At 39.9% G+C, this 25,150-nt stretch overlaps 3 protein-coding genes across 6 annotated transcripts; 2 read left to right on the top strand and 1 right to left on the bottom strand.

Moving 5' to 3' along the window:
- The first annotated feature begins 2,988 nt into the window (after positions 1-2,988).
- On the top strand, positions 2,989-15,293 carry LOC128734542 (transcriptional repressor p66-beta). Of its 4 annotated transcripts, none has more exons than XM_053828793.1 (10): positions 2,989-3,068; positions 4,323-4,992; positions 5,055-5,259; positions 5,417-5,569; positions 5,629-5,730; positions 5,824-6,058; positions 6,157-6,482; positions 6,548-6,998; positions 7,071-7,175; positions 9,646-15,293. In XM_053828793.1, the coding sequence occupies exons 2-10, from the start codon at positions 4,346-4,348 to the stop codon at positions 9,837-9,839; spliced, it is 2,418 nt and encodes an 805-aa protein (XP_053684768.1). In that variant the 5' UTR covers positions 2,989-3,068; positions 4,323-4,345; the 3' UTR covers positions 9,840-15,293. The 4 variants fall into 4 exon arrangements, with proteins under 4 accessions (XP_053684768.1, XP_053684769.1, XP_053684770.1 ...); XM_053828794.1 differs by having other exon boundaries at positions 5,824-6,022; XM_053828795.1 differs by having other exon boundaries at positions 5,471-5,569.
- Positions 15,294-16,786: 1,493 nt separating this feature from the next.
- Positions 16,787-17,628, bottom strand: LOC128736922 (NADH dehydrogenase [ubiquinone] 1 alpha subcomplex subunit 5). Its single transcript, XM_053831433.1, has 3 exons — positions 17,501-17,628; positions 17,231-17,392; positions 16,787-17,174 (listed from the first exon to the last, which is right to left on the bottom strand). Exons 1-3 carry the CDS (start codon positions 17,519-17,521, stop codon positions 16,986-16,988), a joined length of 372 nt encoding a protein of 123 aa, XP_053687408.1. The 5' UTR covers positions 17,522-17,628; the 3' UTR covers positions 16,787-16,985.
- Positions 17,629-19,853: 2,225 nt separating this feature from the next.
- On the top strand, positions 19,854-21,839 carry LOC128737305 (tax1-binding protein 3 homolog). The gene is made up of 3 exons (XM_053831921.1): positions 19,854-20,201; positions 20,962-21,090; positions 21,164-21,839. The coding sequence occupies exons 1-3, from the start codon at positions 20,148-20,150 to the stop codon at positions 21,350-21,352; spliced, it is 372 nt and encodes a 123-aa protein (XP_053687896.1). The 5' UTR covers positions 19,854-20,147; the 3' UTR covers positions 21,353-21,839.
- Positions 21,840-25,150: the final 3,311 nt, after the last annotated feature.

Below are 25,150 nucleotides of genomic sequence, written 5' to 3' on the forward strand. Positions count from 1 at the left end.
TCGCTTTACTAGCAAACGCTAGATAAGTTCGGTAGCTTTGTCGACTTGAAAATATATCCGTGAGCAGAAAAGTTTTAGTTTTACTGACAGATCATTCTGAACGATTTGGTTTATAGCGACCAGAATAAAATATCCCATAGAATATTTATTAATTTTAAGCAATTTCGTTGGTTTGCACTATGTGCGCATTTAATTTCATCGTGCATTTTGATATGATAGGTCGATAAAATCAGCGCGCCACTGAAATTTTGCAATTTTCGAAAACTGGTTGTTTTAACAAATTGAAAATATTCAGTTAGTCAATCTCAATTTCTAGCAAAATCATTTTAGTTGTTTCCTCTGACAGGAAAAACGATTGATAATGCCCTTCTTTCTGCAAAATACTTTGCTTTGATGACTTGTTGTTTGCGAGCTAAAACAAAATACTAGAATATGGCAATATGGCTTCGCATAAAAAAAATGATTTTGGTGTTGAACTTTGGTATTCTTCATAATAGCAGCAAAAAACTGTTTGGTTAGGGTGTTACCATTTTAATAGCTCTATAAAACTAACAGATTTATTGCAGTTTGACAAGTAACCGTGATAAGATCAATTTTGATTGGTGCGCCATTTTGTGTTGCTACGCCACACTTATGGTAAGTTTATAGGAGACGTGGTGCAGCCAACAAGTTTTAACGTGGTAATATAAGCAACCACAATAAATTCGCTTTATTAACAGTTTTATTATGGTTTTCTAGCTAGCTATAAGTGTGTTTGGACTCGTATCCTCTTGGTATTGCGCAATACCACCATAAATCCAGTTGTAATGATTCATACCGCAATAAAACCTTTATAAAATTCAAGTAAAACCAAGTGGCTTTGAATTGTTACTTGGGCACCTAATTTTCAGTGCGCCTTTTTGACGAGCTGCAATATAATGCTTTATAGCTATATCACAAAACATTTTTGCATTTTATGGTATTTGAAAACCATAACCCTATAACCAAGATTCATTGAAACCCGGCGAATTTTACTGCTTAACGACAAAATCTTGATAAGCAAGACAATGGGATCCATCATAGACTATTTTAAAACCGCAAATTTTAATCTATACCGCTTAATATGTTTGTGTTAATGAACAAATTGAATGAATTACCAGTCGATAAAAGATTATAGTGAACAAATGTGTACTACAAAAATGAAAACCCCAATTTATCAAACAAGTCACATAAATGAGGATTTAAGTTTCATGTTCTATCAGACTCTAAAGGTTTTTCAAAGGTTACAGTTTCAAAGCATATTATGGTGTAGGCAATCTTGACTTGGGAGCAGCTACTAATGTTGTTGTTCGCATTTCTAAAACTTTGGCGGATTTCAAAAATCATATTTTTCGATTATTATTATACGACATTACCATTGATTTTATATCTCCACTCGAGAGGAACGAGAGGAATATACGACTGGGAAGTATTCGGAGTAATAGAATCCTCAAAAGCAAACTGCTTACTGATAAGGACATCAATAGGCAAGATCGTGGTGATTCTGCTGAATTCATTGCCAAATATGAAAATACAACTGTTTCTGTGTCTGTTTGGAAAGATTCGCTTCCCACGGGCAATGACTATAGACCACGATGAACTGGATTAACTGGAAGTGGTTGATGAGTTCATATATTTGGGATCTCTGGTCTCCGCCGACAATATTACGGGTAAGGAGATTCAATGATTGCATTCAAGCTGGAGTCAAGTCTAGTTTTCCTCCGCAAGACGCTTCGATTAACCCCTCTAGTGTCTACTTCATTTTTAGCACTGCAAAATTCACGAAAATGAACGTAACTTTTTTATCGTTCAATATTTTTTCACCAAATTTGGGAATTTTTCCGGAAATATTTTCTATTTTCATAATATCTATAGATAATAGCCATATGTCATATGCTCCCGGAGTTCCTTAGGCGACCATGACATGGCTTTTTTAGATAAAGTTGCCAAATATTTAAAATTTGTTTGAAATCTGTTGATTTTTGTAAGCATATCATCGACTGTGGACATATCAGTTACTTTGCCGCAGTTATGAGCCAGGGTGCGCGCCATCCGAATCCGGGGGGATATTATAAATCTGGAACCGGTTCCCATAAAGGGACATTTCAGCATCAGTAAATTATGTCGTGTCGCTTATCAAAAAACATCAGCACTCGACAAAATAGCGATTGGCGATCATCTCATGTCTCATAGAGGTCGTATGACCGGTTCCGGGCCCTGGGAGGGTTTCTTTTCTGATTCAAGTACGGAACGGATTTCGAAGGAACTTGTCCGGGACCTGGAATTGGCCATATGGTCAAAAATTTCAGTTGAAGCTCATTATATTGCTGATTGCAAGGAAAATTGTACCATCCAAAGTGCGATATCGCTCATAAAAGTGCTACTTTCCATTAAATCGTTTCGGTGTCTTCGGCGCACTTTTTCGTTATATTCCAAGCAATAAGTGCGCCGAAGAGACCGAAACGATTTAATGCAAAATAGCACTTTTATGAGCGATATCGCACTTTGGATGGTACAATTTTTCTTGCAATTGACAATAACTAGTTTCATAAATACTAGCACTGTTATAGATGTTCTGAAATCGATGTCCCGAATTAAATCGAAAAATTTGATTTTGCAACTTTTTTGCGCCCAGGTGCCCAACCCCGCCAATTGGCGGGTTACGAATTTTTATAAATAATCAGACTATTCCTGAACTTAGTAATTAGAGAATATTTTTTCCATTATTCTGGCCACGAAATGAGCATTTTAAAATTTTTTCAAGCAAATCAAAAATTTGGGCACTAGAGGGTTAATGATGACAGGAGGCCGTGAGTGACTGAGCTCCAGTGTCTTTTCTTTAGTCAGTTTCTTTAGGCTGCTTACTTTGACAGTTCTGGTTGGCTGTCAGTTTATAGGTGATTTTTGTAGCAACCTGCACGTAGAGTATCTTGAGTTTCGATGGCAGTCTATTCTCACGCCGAAAAAGCAAACGTCGCTTTTTGTGAGAGAAAGAAAAACAAGCACATAAGCCGTGGTGTTTTAAATTGAAAAAATATCCTAGTAAAAGTGTAAGTTTAATTGACAAAACTATTGAAAAGTATACTGGAAAGTGTCCTGCTTATATTACTACAGTTAAAAGTCGCTTTTGCGTTTGAAAATTATACGAAAATGTTTGATTAAAAAGTGAATCTATTATCAGTGTTCTACATTGCTTGCACATTAGCGGATTGGTATACTTCCTCCTAGGGCGATGGACTTTTCCTCCTATGTATGGCTTTCATATTATTTTTTCGGCTGGACGGTGGTGGCGCAGCTCTATCGTTGTTCGTCAGCGGTAGGAGGTGGAAGGTGGAAAAGGGGTGGAATGCGTGAAGGCGATGAAAAATGTAATGTTGACCTCACACACAACAGTCTCGCGAGGCAGATTAGCGAAATGAGCAGCAGCGTTTTCGCGATCTGTACCTCATAGCTATCTGAAAAGTCTATCGGATTTTTAGTGTTTAAAGTGTTGATAAAAGTGATAAATAAAAGTTGATATTATTTTAAATTATTATGCCTTGTCGGCTTAAAGGGTTATAAGTGTTTTTTTGTCGTTTATAACCGGAAAGTATTTTGTTGGTCTCAAAATTATAGAACGAAGAGATATTTTCGTACGCAACTTCAGTCGTGCACTAATGAACTATGTAGACAATACTACAATTTAAGTTAAAATATTCAACAAAATTGCGCATAATATAAAAAATGCCGCTACCTAGTCACATTTTGAGTCTTTTGGTTATTTTTTTTATGTCCGGCTATATCTGTTGAGCTACTTTTAGTTTCCAAGTTCATGTTCATGTATTGGCCGGAACCGGAGCTACAAAGTTATTAAAGTTTTAACGCACCGGGACTTGATCGATTTGGATACAAAAAAAATTCTTATTTTAATGTTATGTTCTCATCTTATTTTAATACAAAGACGAAGAATAAAGAAAAAGAAGCAGTAAAATATTTTGATTTTCGTTTCCTTAATTACGTTTGCATAGCGGAATTAAAAGCCATGACAGATTATGACCTGAGAATGATGATTGATATCTGTCCAATAGAAGTTATAAACTGTAAATATGATGTATAAAATTCAACAGAAAGAAAGAAAATGCGAATTGATAATTTTTTTTGTTACTGTTTAACGGAATTTAACGGCTATGTAAACCCTTAGTTGTGCGCTAATGTTTCACAAATACCTAGGTTCAATAGATTCAAAGTTTAGTCAAAAATAAAAAAAATCAAAACTCGCGTTTTGCATGAAAATGTAATCTGAAAATCTTTCTCTTAATGAATAGGTATCTAGAAACACCGGCCAACAATGGAACGGATGGAGGTTGACGATACTGTTGTGGACCTCAGTGTCGCTTCCGGCCGTGATTCTCTCACTATAACTCCGGCTACTGCTCGTGATTTGCGTGCTCTCACTCAAAATTCCGGTTTAACTATAACTCCCGCATTGCCTCCTGCTACTTCGACTTCATCGGTATCCGGAAGTACATCGCCAATTCCGGGACGGCGCGTACTACGACCCCGCACCGAGCCGAAATCATACGCCGAGGTTCCAGATATAGTACTTCTGCCCGCAAAAGTTAACGGGCGTTCTTACAATGGTGCTGCCGCAGCTGCTTTATCTGAATCGGAGGATGACGATATGCCACCGGTTTTTCCAATCAAGGAGCTCACGGCGGCCGAAATCTGGGAACGGGAACGAGGGCTGCGGAAACTTCGGGAAGAGTTACGCAGTGAGGAAACTAAGTTGGTGCTACTGAAAAAGCTAAAGCAATCTCAACAGGTCATGATGAAGGAAAATTTAATTGTAACGCCCAGCAATCCTAACATGAACAATCCATTAGCCGCAATTCCGGCTTCACTAACTAAAGGCTCGCTTAGTGTAACGCCAACGAACGCAGTTCCTTTACCGGCTCATTCAAAATCTTCCAAAGCTGTTACGGCAACTCCCGTAAAGTAAGTTTTAATTAGTGAAAGTTTGTGATGGGTGTATCGATCATATTTTTGTTCCGTTTTAGTCGCGGCTCACCGATCAATATTACTCCAGTAACAAAGCCACCACAACGACAGCCATCCCTACCAGGAGGAGCTACTCTTACACCGAGTACTCCAGGTCAACGTCATTCTATTGGATTACCCAGGGCAGGATCCAATCTAACTATAACACCGTCGGTCACCATCACTCCAACAAATGCCCCTTCCAATAGTATTAAGCAGCGTAATGTGAGTCCGAGACTGTAAAGTTTCTCCCAGTAACATTTTTATTTGCAATTACCGGTATTGTTCCTTACTAATATGACTAATATCTATTTATTCCCATCTATGCACTGCTTTATTAACACTCGTTCAATGCCTTCGCGTCACGAATAACACCAAGCAGCTATCCGGTAATAGCAACATCAGCTGTAATAACCTAATGGATACTAATTTGAAGGTACAGTCCGGCCAGATCAGCAATTCAGTATCCATCACACCGGCACCACCGATTCCTGCACAAATAAGCTGCACTACGGTGGAACCGATTTCGCTGAAAGTAAGTAATTGTACTTTGCCTTACTGAATTATTCCTCTTCAAACACTTTATTATTGCAGCGCGATCGTGAAATCAATAGAGATGACTCACAGACACAAGCTCAAAGACAGGCTGCCGCAAAATTGGCACTCAGGAAGCAGCTGGAGAAGACTTTGCTGCAAGTATGTTGAAAAACGTAGAGCTATGCTTTATGGCAGCCGCTTCCTAGAGTAGACGTTTGCATTATAATGTCCCATTTACTTACCTCCTTTCAGATTCCTCCCCCAAAACCTCCACCACCGGAGATGCACTTTATACCGAACCCAAGCAACACTGAGTTTGTGTACTTACTTGGACTGGAGTATGTAGTGGACTATTTGACAAAGGACAAGAAGCAAAACCCTCCCCAGCAGCCGTACCGTTGCGCCCAGTGCAAGATCGATTTCACCCCCGTCTGGAAATGGGATAAACAGGGTAAAAGAGGAAATCCCACTTTTCAGAACAGTCCAGGTTTTGTGTTTTTTGCTTTTCCGTTATGTTGTTTCATGTTTATTTCTTTTTGAATGAATGTATGTAATGCATTTTTAAATGTTCTCTTTTGGCTGCAGGAGGAAAAGATCTCAAAGTTATCTGTGAACAATGTGTTACTAGCAATGTTAAAAAGGCTCTTAAGGCTGAGCACACAAATCGTCTGAAAACTGCTTTCGTAAAGGCCCTCCAGCAGGAGCAAGAAATAGAGGCTAGATTGGCTACTCAAAGCAGTCCGTCGCCGGTGGATATTCGACCGACGCCATCTTCAACTCCGAACCTACGGGAGCAGCGCGAAATGTTGCTCGAGCAACAGCAACAACAGGAACGGCAGCAGGCCCAAGAAAGGCAGCAACAACGAGAACGTGAACAGCAACAACAACAGGAAAGACAAGCGGCTGCTCAGGTAAACAACATTTTTTTCATGCCATAAAAGTCGAAAATATCTTACTAATTGTATTGCTTCGTCAGGCTCAACGCCAAAAAGAGCAGCAAGAACAGCTTCGACAGCAGCAGCTACAGCAACTGCAGCAACAACAGCTTCAGCAACAAATCCAACAGCAGCAATTGCAACAGTTGCAACAGCAGCAACAGCAAGAACAACAGCAACGTCATCATCAGCTGCAGCAACAACATGCTCACCTTCAACAGCAGCCATCGAAATCGAAGACACCGACACCGACTCCTAGACCGACACCAACCCCACCGAGCCAGCAGACACCACCGCCGGCTTCAAGCTCACGATCTAGCCGACATAGTGCCACAGCAAATGCAGCCGCTGAAGCAGCAGCAGCTCAACTGACCGCACTTGCCGGTCTCAGCGGTCTTGGCCAGCTTGGTGCGCTCGGAAATCTTGGAAGCTTGGGAAATACAACGGCTGCAGCGGCTGCCATGCAGGCCTTCCAACAGCAATTATTCAGAGGTAATGTAGTCTTTCTAAGCGGTTTATGTTTTACGTAGCTACTATTTTGACAAGTTTATTAATTTTTCTCAGGAATACAACAAGGGCTTTCCACAGGCAATCTAAACAATCTGCAGCATATGATGCAGTTCTCACCACTATTGTATTCATATCAGCTGGCGATGGCTCAAGCAGCAGGTGAGTGCCAATGGTTTTGTTTATCTTTTACAACTGTAATACCTAACAAATAATTGGCTTTTGTAAAGAAGCCCTTATATCGCCTTTCGCTAGAAATACCGAACGGAAAGCTCAATCTTGCCAAAGAAGAATACCAAATACATAATAATGAAATCAATTCTCTATCTGTCTCATAAAAGTTGGCTTTCGAGTTTGTGTTTCTATTAGATAAAAGTTGGCATTACAAGTGTATTCTTTTATCTTCTTCTCTCTGATTTTTGAAGGGTCAGGAACTTAGACCCTATTCTTTTATCAAAGCAGTCACGTGTTATCCAGAAAATAGTACTTCGGAATCTTTTACACTAATGTGCGTTTTCGGCACGTTGCGGTTGACGTTTAAGTCGGTGTAGGGCACGAAATGGTTAAAGTTGCGTTGTAAGCTGGTTACAGTACTGATAAGAACGAGATGAACCAGCCCACGGCTGAAAATCTCGATAATAAAGAGAAAAAAAAGCCAACGCTATTATGCGAATTACTTGCGTATTATACAGAGTAAACTGAAAACAGCGCCGCACTCGTCTTGGAAATACTTCAACGAGCAAAGGAAAGAATTTGGTCTACCTTCAGCAATGAAGTACAGGGCCAAACTGGAACGAATGCAGATGAAAATTGTAAGCTTTTCTCCGAGAGGTTCTCCAATGTATTTTCTTGTGAGACACTGTCAGCTGACCAAATCTCTTCAGTTGCAAATAATGTTCCGCTTTCTGGGCTTTCGCTGAATGTTGTTAATGTGAGCAAAGTTATGATCCAAAAAGCCATCTCCGAAATGGAGCCGTCCACCTCCGTTGGACCGGACGGGATGAAGAAATGCAGCACCGGTTTGCTTACTTCTCTTCGTCATCTTTACAATTTGTTTCTGTCTACCGGCATTTTTCCGATGCTATGAAAAACGGCGTTTATGTTTCCGGTTCATAAGAAAGGCGATAAAAAGGACATCGATAATTATCGAGGTATCGCCGCTTTGTGTGCGGCATCCAAGCTATTCGAAAAAGTAACTTTGACACCAGTGTTCTACCATTGTAAGCAATTCATCGACGATTCTCAACATGGATTCATGTCACATCGATCAACTACGATGAATTTCCTCTTATTTACTACTTATGCTAAATCATAAAATTGCGATTGCCAAACAAGACAGGATGGGACTTGGCGGCACCTTACTGCTCTGGCTGAAGTCCCACTTGGCTGATCGGCATGTGGCTGTTAAAATAGGAGAGTCATCCAGCGAGTTTATTGTTACGTCTGGTATTCCACAAGGCAGTCATCTAGGCCCGCTCATCGTCGTGCTATACGTCAACGATGTAAACTTTTCGCTACGAGGACCCAGAATTTCGTTTGCAAAACGATTATTTCATATGGACTACCGACAAACTATATAGCAGATAGTTTTGGACGCTTGCGTTCACTGATTCATTCTGATAATTGAACCAAGAGATGATTCAGTGGTGAAATCTAAACTCGACGACGAGGAATGTCACTACGGGAGGCACTGCTGCGGACAAAAAGAACCTCAGGAAACGAAGATGAACTGTAAAGTCGGTACTTTCCCGAAGAAGCAAGTTGAAATCCCTCATCACCGGCGCCGGGCACAGGAACGGAATGGCTCTGATGGCAGCAACTTGTTATAAGATCGACAGGACAGCGAAGCTCGACTGTGGCGGGGGGTTGAAAGCTTCCGAAGTATTAAAATGGTTTCTTCCCAGCATCCAGTTCGGCAACGTCAGTCCTGCATTTTGCGACGGTCCCGGGTCTCTGTTGAAGGATGAAAGATTGCTCGTAGGAGCTACATCTATGCGTGAAGTTGGCGGTGATGCTAGAGATACAGATTGTGCTCAGTAGATTTTTACGCTGGTGCCCTCAAATTCTTTGAAAAGTAAGCCGTGGGGACATGTAATTTTATCAATTGCAATTTTCGTCCATACCGACTTTGAATGAAATATAATAGTCGACCTAAACGCTATGAGGTCGGCATCTTTATTTATCGGAGGGATCACCTTAATCGGATTCGGGCTTTATACTGGGGTGAAGGTATAGGAAAATGGATAGCCACAAAAGTTTCTTTTGAGGAGAAACGGTTAACACAGCTTGCGAGATAGACGATTTTGTATCAACAAAAGGTGGTTAACCGGTTAAGTAAATTCTTGACCACTGCACGCTTTTCGCGACGTCGTTTTTTCGGCGGTTCTACAGTCGCTACTCTCAACGTACTGCTCTTACACCTTAGTGAGAATAAAAAGATTGAGAATGGATTAACATTGGACGGCACTACTGACAATGATTGTGCTTAGAACTCGTTTCTGGATTATATATTTTGGCCAACTTGTTGTTTGACCTCAAATAGCTACCATTTAATCACACATACTACATTTTGTTTTTTAAACATATTACGGAAATTCGATCCTAATGACAAAACATATTGTTTTCATTTCAGCCTTATCAGCTGCAGGCAGTAAAAGCGGTAACAGTGCAAGCGGTGCTGGCAGCAGTAACGCGAGTGCTGCTGCTGCTGCAGCCTCTCTCGCGGATATGCAACGCGCGATGGAGCTGCAGCGTCAGTATCTGGAAATGTTACCCCAGAGTGGACCTGGGTCGAGCAACAACCGCCAGTCGAACTGGAAGTCCTAAGTACGACGACGAGCGAGTAAGCTAAAGGGGGCTGTATCAATGCATTAGGAAGCTGCCGAGCAAACAAGCACAGCTCGTTGCGTTTCTTTTTTTAATGACAGCTTGTTCAAACTATGGTGCGTAATTTTTAATTTTTTTACATACTATTTTTGTTTATTTCTTAATCTCTAATGACATACAGCCTAGCAGTTGTTGTGTTTTTTGCTGAATCAAAATACAAAAGGTATCATTGTAATTTCTTGCCCAATTAAACATAAACGCACATGTTTGGTTCAAACATGGTAGTAATTCTAACGAAAAATGCAATCAACAATTGATATACCTAACTGCTTAAAATACTGCAACTTCATTTTCTTCGATATCTACAGAGCAGTGGAAAATGTACCTACCTAGTTATTTTTTTTTCAAACAAAGTCAAAAGTGGAACAATCCCATTTCATTTTCTGTTGTTTGATTGGCTCTCAACCTAAAATGATTGCAAGCCAATTCGATCACGTTTGATAGGAAATTTATTTTCATTGAAAATTCATCCAAGTTGGTATTAACCGATGAATAGTATATTGCCTAATCTTAGTAAGGATCAATTCGCTATATAGCTAATTGTAGCATTGATTACGTTAAGGGTCGATTGCGAAGTCTGGTTATACAGAATGCATGTATTCTTTTGAATAATCTATATCAATTTTTAAAGTTTTGCCTGCTACTTCTTAGGCAGGCACAGTAATTTAACGGCTTGCACCTGGCAGAAGTGCTATTGTTGTTGTTGGTAAATATAATATTCAATACTTTTTTCAATGTATTTAACGAAAGCAAACAAACCGAATTTTCCTAAATCTGTCGAGCGCCGGGTGTTAGTCTAATTTTTATTTTTACCGTTTAAGGATATTTTTTAAATATTTATTCGTGACTTGAAAATGTTCCTTCCGTATTGTTTTGCAATGTTGAACAGTGGAAATTCTGAGGGACAACTTTTTGCAAAGTCTTGCTTTGAATTTCTTATAAGGAAATAAATTTGCGATGCTCCGTTTAGGAGTTATAATTTTCAAAATGTGATGGTTAATGAAATCAGGAAGTTTTTATTGAAGCTTTGTTGACATTTATGAATTCTCTGTTGCCTTTGGTCTAAACCTGTTGTAGGACAATTAATTCCAGTTTAACGGCTAACACAACTGTGGCAGCCTATCTGCGTAACTGCATTTGAATTCTAATAATAGAAGCGAGTTAGTGATTTGAGAGTTGCAGTTGTTTTTTTTGGTATCAAGAAACTACGTCTTGCTCAAGATATTAAAAAATATTTGCCAGGGCTAACTAAATTAGTATTTCAAATTGCAAAAAAGCGAGGATTGAGAGACTATTAATTTAATATAGGATATTGTATTTGAATACTAAGGTGTAGGACATGGTAGGACATTGAGCCTGTAATATATGGAGAACTGCTATCTTGAACTCAAAATATTTGAAGAAAATTTGCCCTAGATACCTATTGCTTATTTTCACTCGTGAGGCTGATTTTTTTAATAAAAGTCGAATAGAATCGGAATAGAATTAATAGCGCAATTTAATTGTGGAAATAGTTTGACATTTCGTTCATTCAACTTTCGTATTCTACTAAACTATTCTACAAAAAACAAACTTTAGTCCCAAATTTTTAACAAAAATATTGTTATTTTATTACAAAGTCGTTAGCATTGCTCTACATCTACGATAAGATGCGATACGTTTCCACCTACCCATTATTTTTGAGAAAAAAAAGCATCAAAAGGGTTGTGTTGATGATTACGTAAGGCAGGCTTTAGTGACGGGACTTGGACCCGGGCATGGGCTTGAATTTGGACTTAGCATTGAACTTGGACGTGGTTAGACATATTCTAGGTTATGCGATGACTGGCTAGTCGACACCCGTCATTGGAGGCGCATATTGCAGTAGAATCAAATGTGTAGGTTGCACAGGTATTTTCCCCAGCAATGGTAGGTCATAAACCGGATTACCACTGGTGGGGTCCGATTTACTTACTTACTTACTGCGCAGTATAATTTCTCTATCTATTTCGGTCCATGGCAGCTGGTCTCCAGTTCCGCGGGCACCTAATGCTCACCAGATCTCGCTCCACTTGGTCTTGCCACCTCGTTCGCTGTGCCCCTCTTCGTCTTGTTTCTACCGGATTTGATGCGAAAACCATTTTTGCAGGATAATTGTCCGGCATTCTAGCAACATGTGCTACCCAACGTATTCGTCCAGCTTTAACCACTTTCTAAATACTTGGTTCGCCGTAGAGACGCGCGAGCTCGTGGTTTATTCTTCGCCTCTATACATCGTTCTCTTGCACTCCGCCAAAAATGGTTCTTAGCACCCGCCGTTCAAAAACTCCGAGTGCTCGTAGGTCCTCTTCTAGCAGTGTCCACGTTTCATACCCTAGAGAACAACCGGTCTAATTCGCGTTTTGTACAGTGTTCACTTTGTACGGGGGCTCAGATTGTTCGACTGCAAGTGTTTGCGGAGTCCGTAGTAGGCCCGACTTCCGCTGATAATACGTCTTCTAATTTCACGGCTGGTATTGTTGTCTTCTGTTGCCAGTGAGCCAAGGTATACGAACTCGCCGACTACCTCGAACTCATCCCCGTCGATTACCACGGTACTGCCCAAGCGGGCCCTGTCGCGCTCGGTCCCGCCCGCCAGCATATACTTCGTTTTAGACGTATTTATCTTCAATCCAATCTTCTCTGCTTCGCGTTTTAGTCTGGTGTACTAATCTTCCACTGCCTCAAATGTTCTGCCGACAGCATCCACGTCCTCAGCAAAGCTGATGAATTGACTGATAAATCCCCTGCGAGATTCGAATGGGTCCGACAATCCACCCGAGATTCTCACACAGCACTGGATCCCATCCATCGCAGCCATGATAAGTAGCCGTTTCCCGGAAAGCCGTTTTCGTCCAAATTTTTCCATAGCTCTTGTCGATTTACGCTATCATATGCGGCTTTGAAATCGATGAAGAGGTGGTACGTGGGGATTCGGAATTCGCGGCACTTCTGGAGGATCTACCGCAGGTTGAAACTTTGGTCCGTTGTAGACCGACCCTCCATGAAGCCATGGTAACTTCCCACAAATCTATTGGCTATAGGCGATAGTCGATGAAAGAGGACTTGGGACAGAACTTTGTAGGCGGCATTCAGGATAGTGATTGCTCGGTAGTTCTCACAATCCAGCTTATCACCTTTCTTGCAGATATGGCAGATAACCCCCTCTTTCCACTCCTCCGGTAGTCGTTCCGTGTCCGAAATCTTGACAATCAGTTGATGCAGACAGCCGGTCAACTTGTCCGGGCCCATTTTAATAAGTTCCGCTTCAATGCCATCCTTTCCCGTGGCTTTGTTGTTCTTCAGCCGCTGGATGGCTTCTTTATCTTCCCTTATCAATGGGGGTGGTTGCTTGATGCACCAATGTGGTCAATTCCTCCACTATCATGGTCTTCCGCCTGCACGCCATTCAAGTGTTCATCGTAGTGCTGCTTCCACCTTTCGATCACCGCATGGTCGTCAGTCAAGATACCTCCATCTTTATCTCTGCACATTTCGGCCCGCGGCACAAAGCCTTTGCGAAATCCGTTAAGTCTCTGATAGAACTTCCGTGTGTCGTGAAAGCGGTACAGCTGTTCGAGTTCTTCGCACTCCTTCTCCTCTTGGTGGCGCTTCTTCTCCTTGAGGAGTCGGGTTTGCTGCCTCCGCTTCTTTTTGGATCGCTCCACATTCTGACGGGTGGCTCTACGCAGCATTTGTACCCACGCTGCGTTCTTTTCAGCCAATATCTGCTGGCATTCCTCGGCAAACCATTCGTTACGTCGATTCGGTGCCACACGGCCTTGGACGTTCCCCGCTACGCTGTCAATGGCTGTTTTCACGGCATTCCAACAGTCCTCAAGAGGGGCTTCATCCAGCTCACCCTCTTCCGGCAGCGCGGTTTCGAGAGATAACGCGTAATTTTCGGCGACCTCCGGTTGCTTCAGTCGCGCTAGATTATACCGTGGCGGGAGTCGGTATCGTATGTTGTTCATAACAGATAGTTTTTGACGTTGACGGGGTCCGATTTAGATCGCGGAAAAACAGCTAACGGCGAGATGCCACGATAAGAACTTCTTCGACAAATGTCAAATCCTGAATGTTTCACTCTTAACAAAATTATTTTTCCATGTCAACGTTTGCTGTGATCATGATTTGCCTTTAGTACGACTCAATTACAGACTAAATTGCACAGTACGCAATAATAAACATCACAACAAAGTTTTTGTCCCATAAGTAATCGAACGGGGGAACTTAGATACCCAAACGATGGAATTATTCCCACATCAGACCGACAAGTACAACTGAAGCATCCATCATTAACTGGTCTACTTTACTTCAAAATTTCATCAATTATGGAATACGGAATGCGATCACGTATGTATGCACTAAGATTGTTTCACTGCTTATTGTATCTATGTGTCGTCTGTGCTTGGGAAATTGATAAATCGTTTTTTAGTTTTTGATTTACAGCCTTTCTTTCCCGAAGCCATATCCCTTCTCCTAAAACAAAGACGTATCGTATCTTGTCTTAGCAACATTTATACATATACTACAGGTTCACTAGCGTGTGTCCACGCTATGTAAGTGTGTCTATCATGTTATTACATAATGCACGTGTATTTTAGGGCACACGTGGGACGAGTTAAATGGAAAAAAACGAAACTTAATTATGATAAACCATAAAAATGTAATTGTTGAAATAAGCGAAAAGCTTATTCAACAATAATAAAAAAATAAATAATCTAAAATTATTCGTAACGTTCGAAAAATTTTCTTATAATAAAACAAAAAATCAGTGTGTGTGTTTTTTTTATGAGCCGCATTTCGGAACGATTTCGGAAGCAGTTAGTACCGTATTAGAAAAAAAAGTTGGCCAATATTCACGACAGTTTGAGTATTCATATGCAACTTTTCCGGTGAAAACGTGACAGTTACAGTTTTATGTAAGAGTAAAAATATTTGGAGTGCGAAATCTGGAATTGTATAAAATTATATAGAATCGAGGCGCATTTTTTTTGTCGGAACCGTAAGGAAAACGCGAAAAATTTAGGCAATGTAACAAAATTCTAAAGATAGGAAGAAATCCGTAAGATTAAGGAAGGGAAACAGTCGTAGAAAAATTGTAGAATTTATAAGGCGAAACGAATGTTGTGAACTGCTTTGTCCGATAATTTTAAAGAAAAAATCTCATTAAATCATAAAACTTCAACTATTAGTGTACTATAAAACGTTTTTATTTTTACTTGTACTAAAAAATTGACTCGGTATTGAGTTCTTTTCATTGCTGCAATTTTGCATCGTTAAAAAGTATTTTTGGTTAACGACATACATGTTCGGCTACTTCTTTTGTTATGAAGCTCAATGAAAATGTTCGCCAAAATTAAATGTTCCCTTTTCGAGGATCGATTGATAATGTGAAAAAATATATTGTCTTATTTCACTGAAGTAACTAGATGTAGCTGTTACTGTATCATATCCGAATGGCAATTTTTCATTTCAGTTTGCAGCACAAGGTTAGGTTAAATTGGTTAGGTAAAGTTAAATAAAAGAAAGTGGAAGTTCTTTGGGCGTTGAACCCCTTCCAGGTTGAAGGTCTCGATAAAAAATGGCAATCAAAAAGAAAAATTGCTGACTAAAATTCTTATCCTTTTCTTTTTCTTTTTGTTCTCTATTCCATTGCTCCTCACAGCGACTCTAACGTTGTTGTGGGGGGCGGCGCGAGTTCAATCATAGGTGATGGTGAGGACGACGATATGTCGTCTTGGCGGCCGGACTTGGGATTATAAAGAAATTTCATTGAATGAATATTGAAAGAATGGCGGATCCGGGATAAGTAAAGTTTTGTCTTTTTTCTATTTTATCATTTTATCATCATCAACTCATTATAAGTGATAGATATTGGAAAATTTCTCTTAAAACTTTCTGGGAAAATAAGCGACTTTGAAACAGTACGACAATTTTAAAAAATTCTCATAAGTAAAGGAAATAAGAAAATTTTAACAAAAACAGTTTTCTTTTAAAGTGGTTTCCCCTTCTTCATCGAGAAGGGCATTCAATCGGCACTTAACTTCGAATGAATTCATTAATTTATAGGGATTTCATTAGAGCTAAATGTTTACGAATCTCGCATCTCGTAACATTAAAAGTGATTATCCCCAGGCAGAGTGAACCTTCTGCCACTGTGTGCAACTGATAAGAATTCAAAAGAACGACACGCGTATTAGACAATGATCAAGTCTCTTTCTCTCTTTCGAATAATCAGTGTACTTCACTTTACTGTGCTAATACAAAGTGTGCAATAACTTGCATTCATCAATCATCAAAATGAGGAAAATTATTTTACTAATGTTACTGATTATCGTACAGGTAGCAGTAGTGTCCTTTGTTTAAAATGTGTATGGCAAATTTGAATATTTGTAATTTCTAATTTGTCAAGCACTCAGGCAGTCTTCCGGCCCGAATAAAGCGTCAGTTCTCACTGAACTTAGGAGCTACTCATCAGGAAGGTGAAGGAACGGATGTCACGGCCGAAGCAATTGCTCGTCTGTGGCGTAGTAGGACCGGTACAACGGAAGTACAGGGTTCGGCTTCTTATAATCAACATTTTGGAGGATTCGAAGGGAACGGTAAAGCTAAAGTCAGTGGAATGCTTACACTGACACATAATTACTAGTGCGTTTAGCGTTGTTGTGTAATGTGTTCGTGATCCGATATTGTAAATCATGTAACGAATACTTTCGTTTTACTAATAAACATGACCTCGAATTATCATTATTATGGTGAATCATTCTTAAATTAGTATTTTGTGGGCTCTTAAAAACTCATTGGTCGTTATTCCAATGAAAACAAATTTTATTTTTGCTTTTAGGCATTCTTAGTTGTTGAAATTAACAGAATGTTTTTGCTTTTCCACTTCACAGACCGCGACTACAGATTAAAACTGAAAATTGTCTTTATATAGCGTGGAAATTTCTCAAGCGGAATTTAATAGACACAAAACGTCTGCATTCGTGCGTGACTACATACTCTATTTACATGTTTGATCTTGTTTGCGTTTAATTTTTCGACATGTAATAAACAAATGGCTTACTTAAGTTCGTGTATCTTTGCTGGCGGCCAGGCCCATTGCGTCGCTGGTGCTTGCTTAACTAGAGGGTCCCATGGTTTCCAGCCGAGCATCTTGCGTGCCAAGTGGAGTTCATTCTCTGCCTGAATGATGAGTTCTTCTACTTGTCCACCATTTATTTTTTGCTCCACTTCACGGACGTTGGGAATCTGCAAAGGATTCGATGTAAATTAAAAGGTTTGGTTTACTGTCAATCAACGATTACCGTAGAAACAATCTTTGCTCTCTCCGATACAAGTTGTTCCGTATAGCGTCGATAGGCTGCATCTTCTGGCATTTTGGCAACGGCACGAAGGATTTTGTTGTACAAAGCAGTTAGGGTGTGATGTGGGTTCTGAGCCACAGCAAGTCCGGTTAACCCGGTTGCCTGAAGAATATAACTTTACTTAATCTATGACATAATCAATAAGCATTTTACGTGGTACTATAAATCACGTTTTCTTTACTATATCATAGGTATTTGCAAATACCTTACCTTTTTTATAGCACCAGACATTTCAAAGCAGTAGGTTTTTGATTATTTTCAAACCGTAAACCAGCTTAAATAACTATTTTGGAAAATTGCCTTCACCCGTCTGTCTGTATACAAGACAACAAGAAACTTTTTCCTCCAGCCGATTATGTTGTCAACGTCAAGCTAATGTCAAAAATTGCGCAAATCGCGTCAAATATATAAAAAGGGTCTAAACCACACCCACACAGATTGGTGTGAACACCCTGTGTGAACAAAAGCTTCATCCGACAAGCAGTTGGCGCTGGGGTAAAAATGTGATATTTTTATTTCAAGAGGTCAAAATTTAAGGCAAACTGAAATCTTAGATTATTAAAGGAAGTAGATAAGCCAGTTTTTGATTTCCTCATACTTGAGTAAAAAGTATGTCATCACTAGAGTGACTGTATACAGAGTGGCGACATGTCATTCCGAATGTATGCAATGTGAATTTTCTTTCTCTTTCCTGCACACGCGTTGGATAGGTCGTCTGCTCGATAGGAATGACACTAACAGATAATTTTCATTCCAATTTTGACATTGTCGCCACTCTATATATAGCCACTCTAGTCATCACCACTCTCTACTGCCGGTAGGCTAACCTATAGACTGTCATATAGTCTTTGTATCACCTTCTCATTTTACACAAGTGCTAGGGACAAATGATATAGTCAAACGTGTATCTATGAAAACGCTGCGAACACTATGGCAGGTTAGTACACCCTGTTGCCGCCAGGAGCCACTTTACTGACGATTGAAACTGCGAAGAGTGGCGTATCTACTTCCTTTAATAATCTAAGCTGAAATCTCAGAACAGAAGTGGAAGTCTAAACGATTCGGCGATCAAAACTGGTAACAGAGTCTTTTTGCTTTTATTTTTCTCGTTTTCGCCAAGGAGTTTCCAATAAGGCGTATAAGTGCGTAGTAATCAGAGATTACTTTTGTAATCATTTACGAATTAATTAGGTAATCAGTAGAGTAATCAATGATAATCTTAAGTAATCATTAGTAATCATGATTAATTTATAGTAATCACAAGAGATTGCTTACTGGTAATCAGAGGTAATCAGTAAAGTAATCAAAAGTTTTTTCCAAGGTGCGTAGTAAAATCATTGCTGTTGGAAACCCCTTGGTTTCGCACAGAAGCGATTAACAGCAATATAGGCAGATAAACGCAAAATTAATGAAGCCCATGCGACTCCTACATTTGGCTGTTCGAACTAGGAAAATGATGATCAGTTACAATTTTTCCCTGATGGACGGATATATACAAATCAGGATATACAGATCCAGATATATTCATGAAAGTGTTCTACTTAATTGTTTAAGGTAATTTTAATGGTTTTAAGCAAAATTATAGCAATATTTCATCCAAGGCATGCTGAATCAATGTCCTTATTGTTTGGTATTTATTATGTAATGAAATTTTAATAGTTTTAAATAAAATGCAGGCAAATAAAAATTATAGTAAGTATATATGTTATTTTCTAACCCAACCATAACATTTGATTGATTCCAAAGCGCGCATTTTAAAAAAAATCAAATTCGCTTCCGATGATTTTAGTTTTCTATGTGTTTTGGCAGCTTGAAATAAAAATATCATTTTTACCGCGGCGCCAATACTTGTCGAATGAAGCTTTTGTTCACTTATATTATATGCTGTTGGAAACCCCTTGGTTTCGCACAGAAGCGAATAACACACCCCATCGGCAGACAACCATGTTTTTGCCGCCAACATCTCGCGTGTGCGAAAATGAGATAGCATGTCAGCACTGCGTTTCACTCAACTGCCAGCAGTCTGATTTGGGCCCGCTGTCAAATTTTGAGCGTTTACTGCAGTTCGATATAGAGATGTCGATGGGTTGGAATAACAGCGATATAAGCAGAACGCTAGCTACCTATCGCATAGCAGCTTTCATATGCTTTCGTGTGCATTTTCGTAAGCGTTCGGGTGTTTTTGTGGAAAAAAGTGACTCGCCATCGCCAGGTTCGCTAGTATCTGCAGAAAGTAGCATGTACGTGTTTGGATTTTAACTTTCACTTTTGTTCTGTGCTGAAATCCACTGAAGGTTAGGTCAATTGTAACAGCGCCTCTGGTTGCGATAATCGTAAAAATGTCTAAATACGATAGCATTAACAAATATTATGGCAACCTTGTTTCAAGAAGCTACGCAAACAGTGGCACAAGTTGTACAAAATTATGTGCATTTTTCTAAAAGAGATTTTTAAGAAATTTTATTTTTATAATTTTTCTGCTAATTTTTGTCTTAATATTTTGCCCAATTTATGAGTAGATTTTTGTGCTATGTATCTAGCTATGTATTTACAAGAATCGTTTATCAGGCTTTAAAATTTAGTCTCATTTGGTTATCGAGAAAATTTTCATAAATACATGGCATCTCTGCTAACGCATAGTGCATGTTTTTCTTTCGTCGTAGTCGGTTTTCAATTTGCTGAAGTGAACCCCGTACGCAATTCCCGGAAAATCTAAGCTTTATTCAATTGCCACAGCTGTGCAATATTCACCCAGTTCGTCGCTACTTTAATCCCAAATTCTAAACGTGTGATATTCATTTAACTTTTGTGAGAAGGTACTCAGAGGCAGCCGAAGGCTGAGTCAAAAGTAGTAGACATGGCAAAAATGGCGTTTCAACACCAAGCGGGTACCGCGATGGAGTGCCTAAGCGTAAGTACTTATACTCTTTTGAAAGGAAAACCAATCATAAGGTTGCCCTTCTTGAATGCTTCTGCAACAGGTTATATTTTATTGCCCGAGTTTGGGAAACATCTTTGGTTCTAGGCCGTGTTACTGGCACCTAATCTTTGTTAAAAAAGACGGTAAAAACTTGATTCCTTTTGATCACCGTATTAGAATGGTTTGGTTAGGTGGTTTTGAATACAACTAGTCAATCTACAACGGGTTTTTGCCCAACAAAAATTCTATTCCTTGAAAATGTTCACGGCATTCTTTCTTCCAAACAGTAAACAATGCATTTATTTATATAATTATTAATGATTTGAGCATGAGAATTGTCTGAAATTAATGTAGAAAGCAAGCAAGGGCTTAAAGTATCATTAAAAATTGGTTTAAAAGCCTTCGGGGTGAACGCATCACCTTTTGTTTGTTACCTACTCTTGTCACGTATGTACCTAGTTGGCAAAGTTTGTGAGATTTATGATAGATTAGATTAGATTAAATCAGATTAGATTGAATTGGATTGGATTACAATGAACTTAAATGGTGATTTGTGATATTTTTTAGTTATGGTAGTTACAAAATAACGAATAAAAGTAATTCTGTAATTCTCAATGATAGTTCGCTTTCGTCACTTAGGGAAATATGAACGCATCAGAAAGTTACTTTTCCCAAAAATAATGGATTGTTACAAATAAACAAATACTTTAACGTCAGTTAAAAATGATGCTAACAACTGTTCAATTTGCAGATCCCTATAACATTGCACAAAGAGAAAGATGTGGATGAGGAAGGTCGAGAGGTTCTTAAATGCGGCTTCAAAATCGGAGGTGGAATAGATCAGGACTTCAAAAAGAGTCCTCAAGGCTATACGGATTATGTGAGTAGTAATAAGTCGAATTAGCGATTTACAAAGCACGTTGCTAACTTAATTTGGTTTTGATTTGCTACAGGGAATTTACGTAACGGAGGTTCATGAGGGTAGTCCTGCCGCCAGGTCGGGCCTGCGGATGCATGATAAGATTTTACAGTGCAACGGATATGATTTCACTATGGTCACGCATAAGAAAGCAGTAAGCTATATTAGGAAAAATCCTGTGCTAAATTTGTTAGTCGCACGCAAAGGAGTTACCTCTACTTAATTTTTTCTGTTTTTTGGATATGGAGAAAAGTGATTTGTTATTGTAAGTATTGTAGACAGTGGGATGATATTGGGTTCGCTAGGGAAATTATTTGTACTGATGCTACTTTTCGCAGTTAAGTTGAATGTCCTAAAAGTAATGTTAGATGATTCATAAATCAGTACATGGCGCATTTTAGTGGCAGTGATATAGTTAAGGGTTAATGCAGTGCTGCCAAATTCCATCCATATACTGTGGTTTTCGCAGACTTTAACGTTGTTTATAATAGTATGTAGTATCACTTTTATTTACGATGTGTTGAGCGAAATAACCTTAACCATTAGCAACGAAGTGCAGTGCTTTGAGTAGGCAACCTCTATTGCTGCCTTTCATTTTGTTGCATTGGTACTAGTAGAGTTACGTAACATTACATTAAGTTTTATACAGGTAGTAGACATAATGTGTGCGTATATTACACAAGCTTATTTTTTAATGAAAATAAATTATACCAAAGGAATAGCGTTGATTATTCGAATTCATGAAAAAATTCAAATTAAGTACGATGCACATAGGTGAACTGACGTGCGTCCTGCTATTGGTACTAAGAAGACAGTCAAGAGTGAATAAAAACTTTGAACGCTGCCGATTTTTGTAAATATTTGATCCACCAAAGTTATACTATTCCCCTTACGTCGATAAATTTATCAATTTATAAATTTGCTAATATAAAGAGTTCCCGTTTTTAGTTTAAACATATTTTTATAGGCAATATAGAGATTGCTGACGCGATTCGTTTTCATCAGGAATTTTTTTCCATAGCGAAATCTTTTCCTTCCAAACCACTAATACAATGACACATTAGCAACCCTTATTCACCCTCGAACCACCGGTTGAATGTTGTCCAAGCTAATAGCTGGCAGAATGTGGGCAGACATATTCGTGTTGACAAACTGCGAACCCTCTTGGTTTCGCTGACGCTGTTGACATCATTACACGTACCTTTAAGAGGATGGCGGAAACGTACATCGGACTGAAAGCTGAAGCCAAACGGATTGGACTTGTTATTAATGTATCGAAAACAAAATACATGAAAGGAAGAGGGTCTAGAGAAGTGAATTCTGACCTCCCTCCTCGGATTCATTTAGAAGGTGATGAAATCGAGGTGGTAGAAGAGTTCGTATATCTGGGCTCACTAGTTACCGCAGCCAACGACACCAGCAGAGAAATACAAAGACGCATTATGGCAGGAAATCGTGCCTACTTTGGACTCCGTAGGACGCTGCGATCGAACAAAGTTCGCCACCGCACGAAGTTAACAATCTACAAGACGCTGATTAGACCGGTAGTCCTTTACGGCCATGAGGCATGGACTATGCTCGTGGGGGACGTGTTTTCGAACGGAAGGTTTTGCGCACCATTTACGCCGAAGTGCGAAGAAAGTTCTCAATAATGATCCGACTGGAACGAGACGGCGGGGCGCGCTGCGAGCAAAATGGATCGATCAAGTGGAAGGCGACCTGCGGACCTTACGCAGACTACGTGGCTGGTGAATTGCGGCCATGGACCGAGTGGAATGGAGACGATTTCTTCGTACAGCACAGGAAACCACGGCCTGGAGCTGATTAAGTAAGTAAGTAAGGGCAGATTGCTCATACAAAGTAAATAAAAATTATCAATAACACATCCAACACAACGAACATAAATCGCAGCCGATATTGATTTTTTTTGCAACCTATGCCCATTGGCAACCATCTTACAGGTTTAAGGATCAAGTTGCCGTCGGGGGAATGACTACTTTACGACCTGCACCGAAACACATCACACGTGACCTCAAATCACACTAGCATTCGAAAACTAGATCAATGGAAGCTTAATTAGCCACCTCGAGCCACGTTGGTTATATCTGGTTATGCTCCTGGAAGCCCTAAAAAGCCTAAAGAGAGTGGCCAAACTCATCGTGAGACACCTTAAGTAACACTAGATCTAATCTAATCTAATCTAATCTCACACTAACGCAGCCAATTCTTGAAGGCATCCTGGAAAATGACGATTACTTGAATCAATCATTTTTCTTGTCAACGGCCAGGCCAACTGCGCAGCATGTACCGCAGAGAGAATTCCAAGGAATCAAGTGGAACCAGAAAAAATATCTAATTCCCATTAACTCCTTGAAATCAAGGGGAAGGAAGAAAGCGTGGACTTCCCGTACCAAACGCTTCCCGTATACATAGATAATGATTTATTTACAATCGTTGGGAGTATCTTTGCTAATAAAGGTTAAGTGATACTCCGGACCCTCAGGGATGAACTAATGGTATTTAGACCAGAAGCCAGGCTGCAATTGGCCAAGGATATAGCGCCTTATTTCGCTCTCTGAAAATAGATTAGTTTGCCAAAAATATTAGTTTAAATCATATAATACTTGAAAATAAAGTCGTGTGGTTTAATGGTTGCCTAAAACTACATTTGTAAGGTTAGGAACTGAAAACCGCACGACCCCGCACCTCCTAGCTTGGCTACTCGATTATACAAATTGAAGTATTTCCAGGTATGGCCACGTGGAGGCGCTAGGTAGGGGCTTGGGATGGCTAGAGCTATGTTGGGCGCTTCTTCCTAGTTGCCTTCCCCATTTCATACCCAGTGAGAGACCTTAAGTAACACTAAAATTTAAAAACTAGATTAATAGAAGGTAGATCTGTCATCTAGCGTCATATTGCTCATATCTGTTCGGAAGACTTTGGTAACCTCCAGGAAAGTACAATTCAATAACACAATATGGGTTACTTTTTTTTTAAGAAAATCGCGTCCGGAAGTGGCCAAAGTGGTCATAGGTACTTAGTTTAGCTTGGAACGTGAAACTATTCTTAGAGGTTTAGTGTGATTTAAGGTGTCATAATATAAGTTTTTGTCAATGTTCGAAACTAGTCACTTGGTATAGACCAATCTCATGTTTTTGTCTTTGTGGGAGATAAGAGTAACAAAGCAGCAAGCGATTCGACTTTCCAGTCATCGGTATTGCCACCGATTTCCCTTCTGCTGCGGCCGGCTTCTCTTTATATAGTATCGCTCGGTAGCATTCTTATTGGCATAATATTATTTTCCAATTGACGAGCAGTTGGATTATATTTTGCAATGACAGTGTTGTCAGAACACATCAATGTGACACGATTATTATTATTATTAGATTTTTTTAAATGTAATTCTACATGTTTACTTACTTGGGTGGCTTGCCGTCCTAGGACAAAGCATGTTGAACAAAATTTCTCCATGTAACTCGGTTGAGGGCTACCGCTCTCCAATTCCTCGGACACCGAGTACTCTCCGCCAGATCTCGCTCCACCTGGTCTAACCATCTTGCTCACTGCGCTCCTGGTCGTCTTGTTCCTACCGGATTTGAGGCGAACACCATCTTTGCAGGGTAGTTGTCCGGCATTCTTGCAACATGCCCTGCCCATCGTATCCGTCCAGCTTTAGCCACCTTCTGAATACTGGGTTCGCCATAGAGCTGTGCGAGTTCATGGTTCATCCTCCGCCTCCATACTCCGTTCTCCTGTACGCCGCCGAAGATCGTTCTTAGCACTCGTCGTTCGAAAACTCCGAGCACTCGCAGGTCCTCCTCGCGCATTGTCCATGTTTTATGCCCGTAGAGAACAAGCGGTCTAATAAGCGTCTTGTACAGGGTGCACTTTGTACGGGGACTTAGTCTGCTCGACCGCAATTGCTTGTGAAGCCCATAGTAAGCACGACTTCCACTGATAATACGCCTCCGAATCTCACGGCTGGTATCATTGTCCGCCGTTACCAGTGAGCCAAGGTAGA

The sequence above is a fragment of the Sabethes cyaneus genome, chromosome 2 (genome assembly GCF_943734655.1).
Source record: "Sabethes cyaneus chromosome 2, idSabCyanKW18_F2, whole genome shotgun sequence".
In the NCBI taxonomy this organism is placed as follows: domain Eukaryota; kingdom Metazoa; phylum Arthropoda; class Insecta; order Diptera; family Culicidae; genus Sabethes; species Sabethes cyaneus.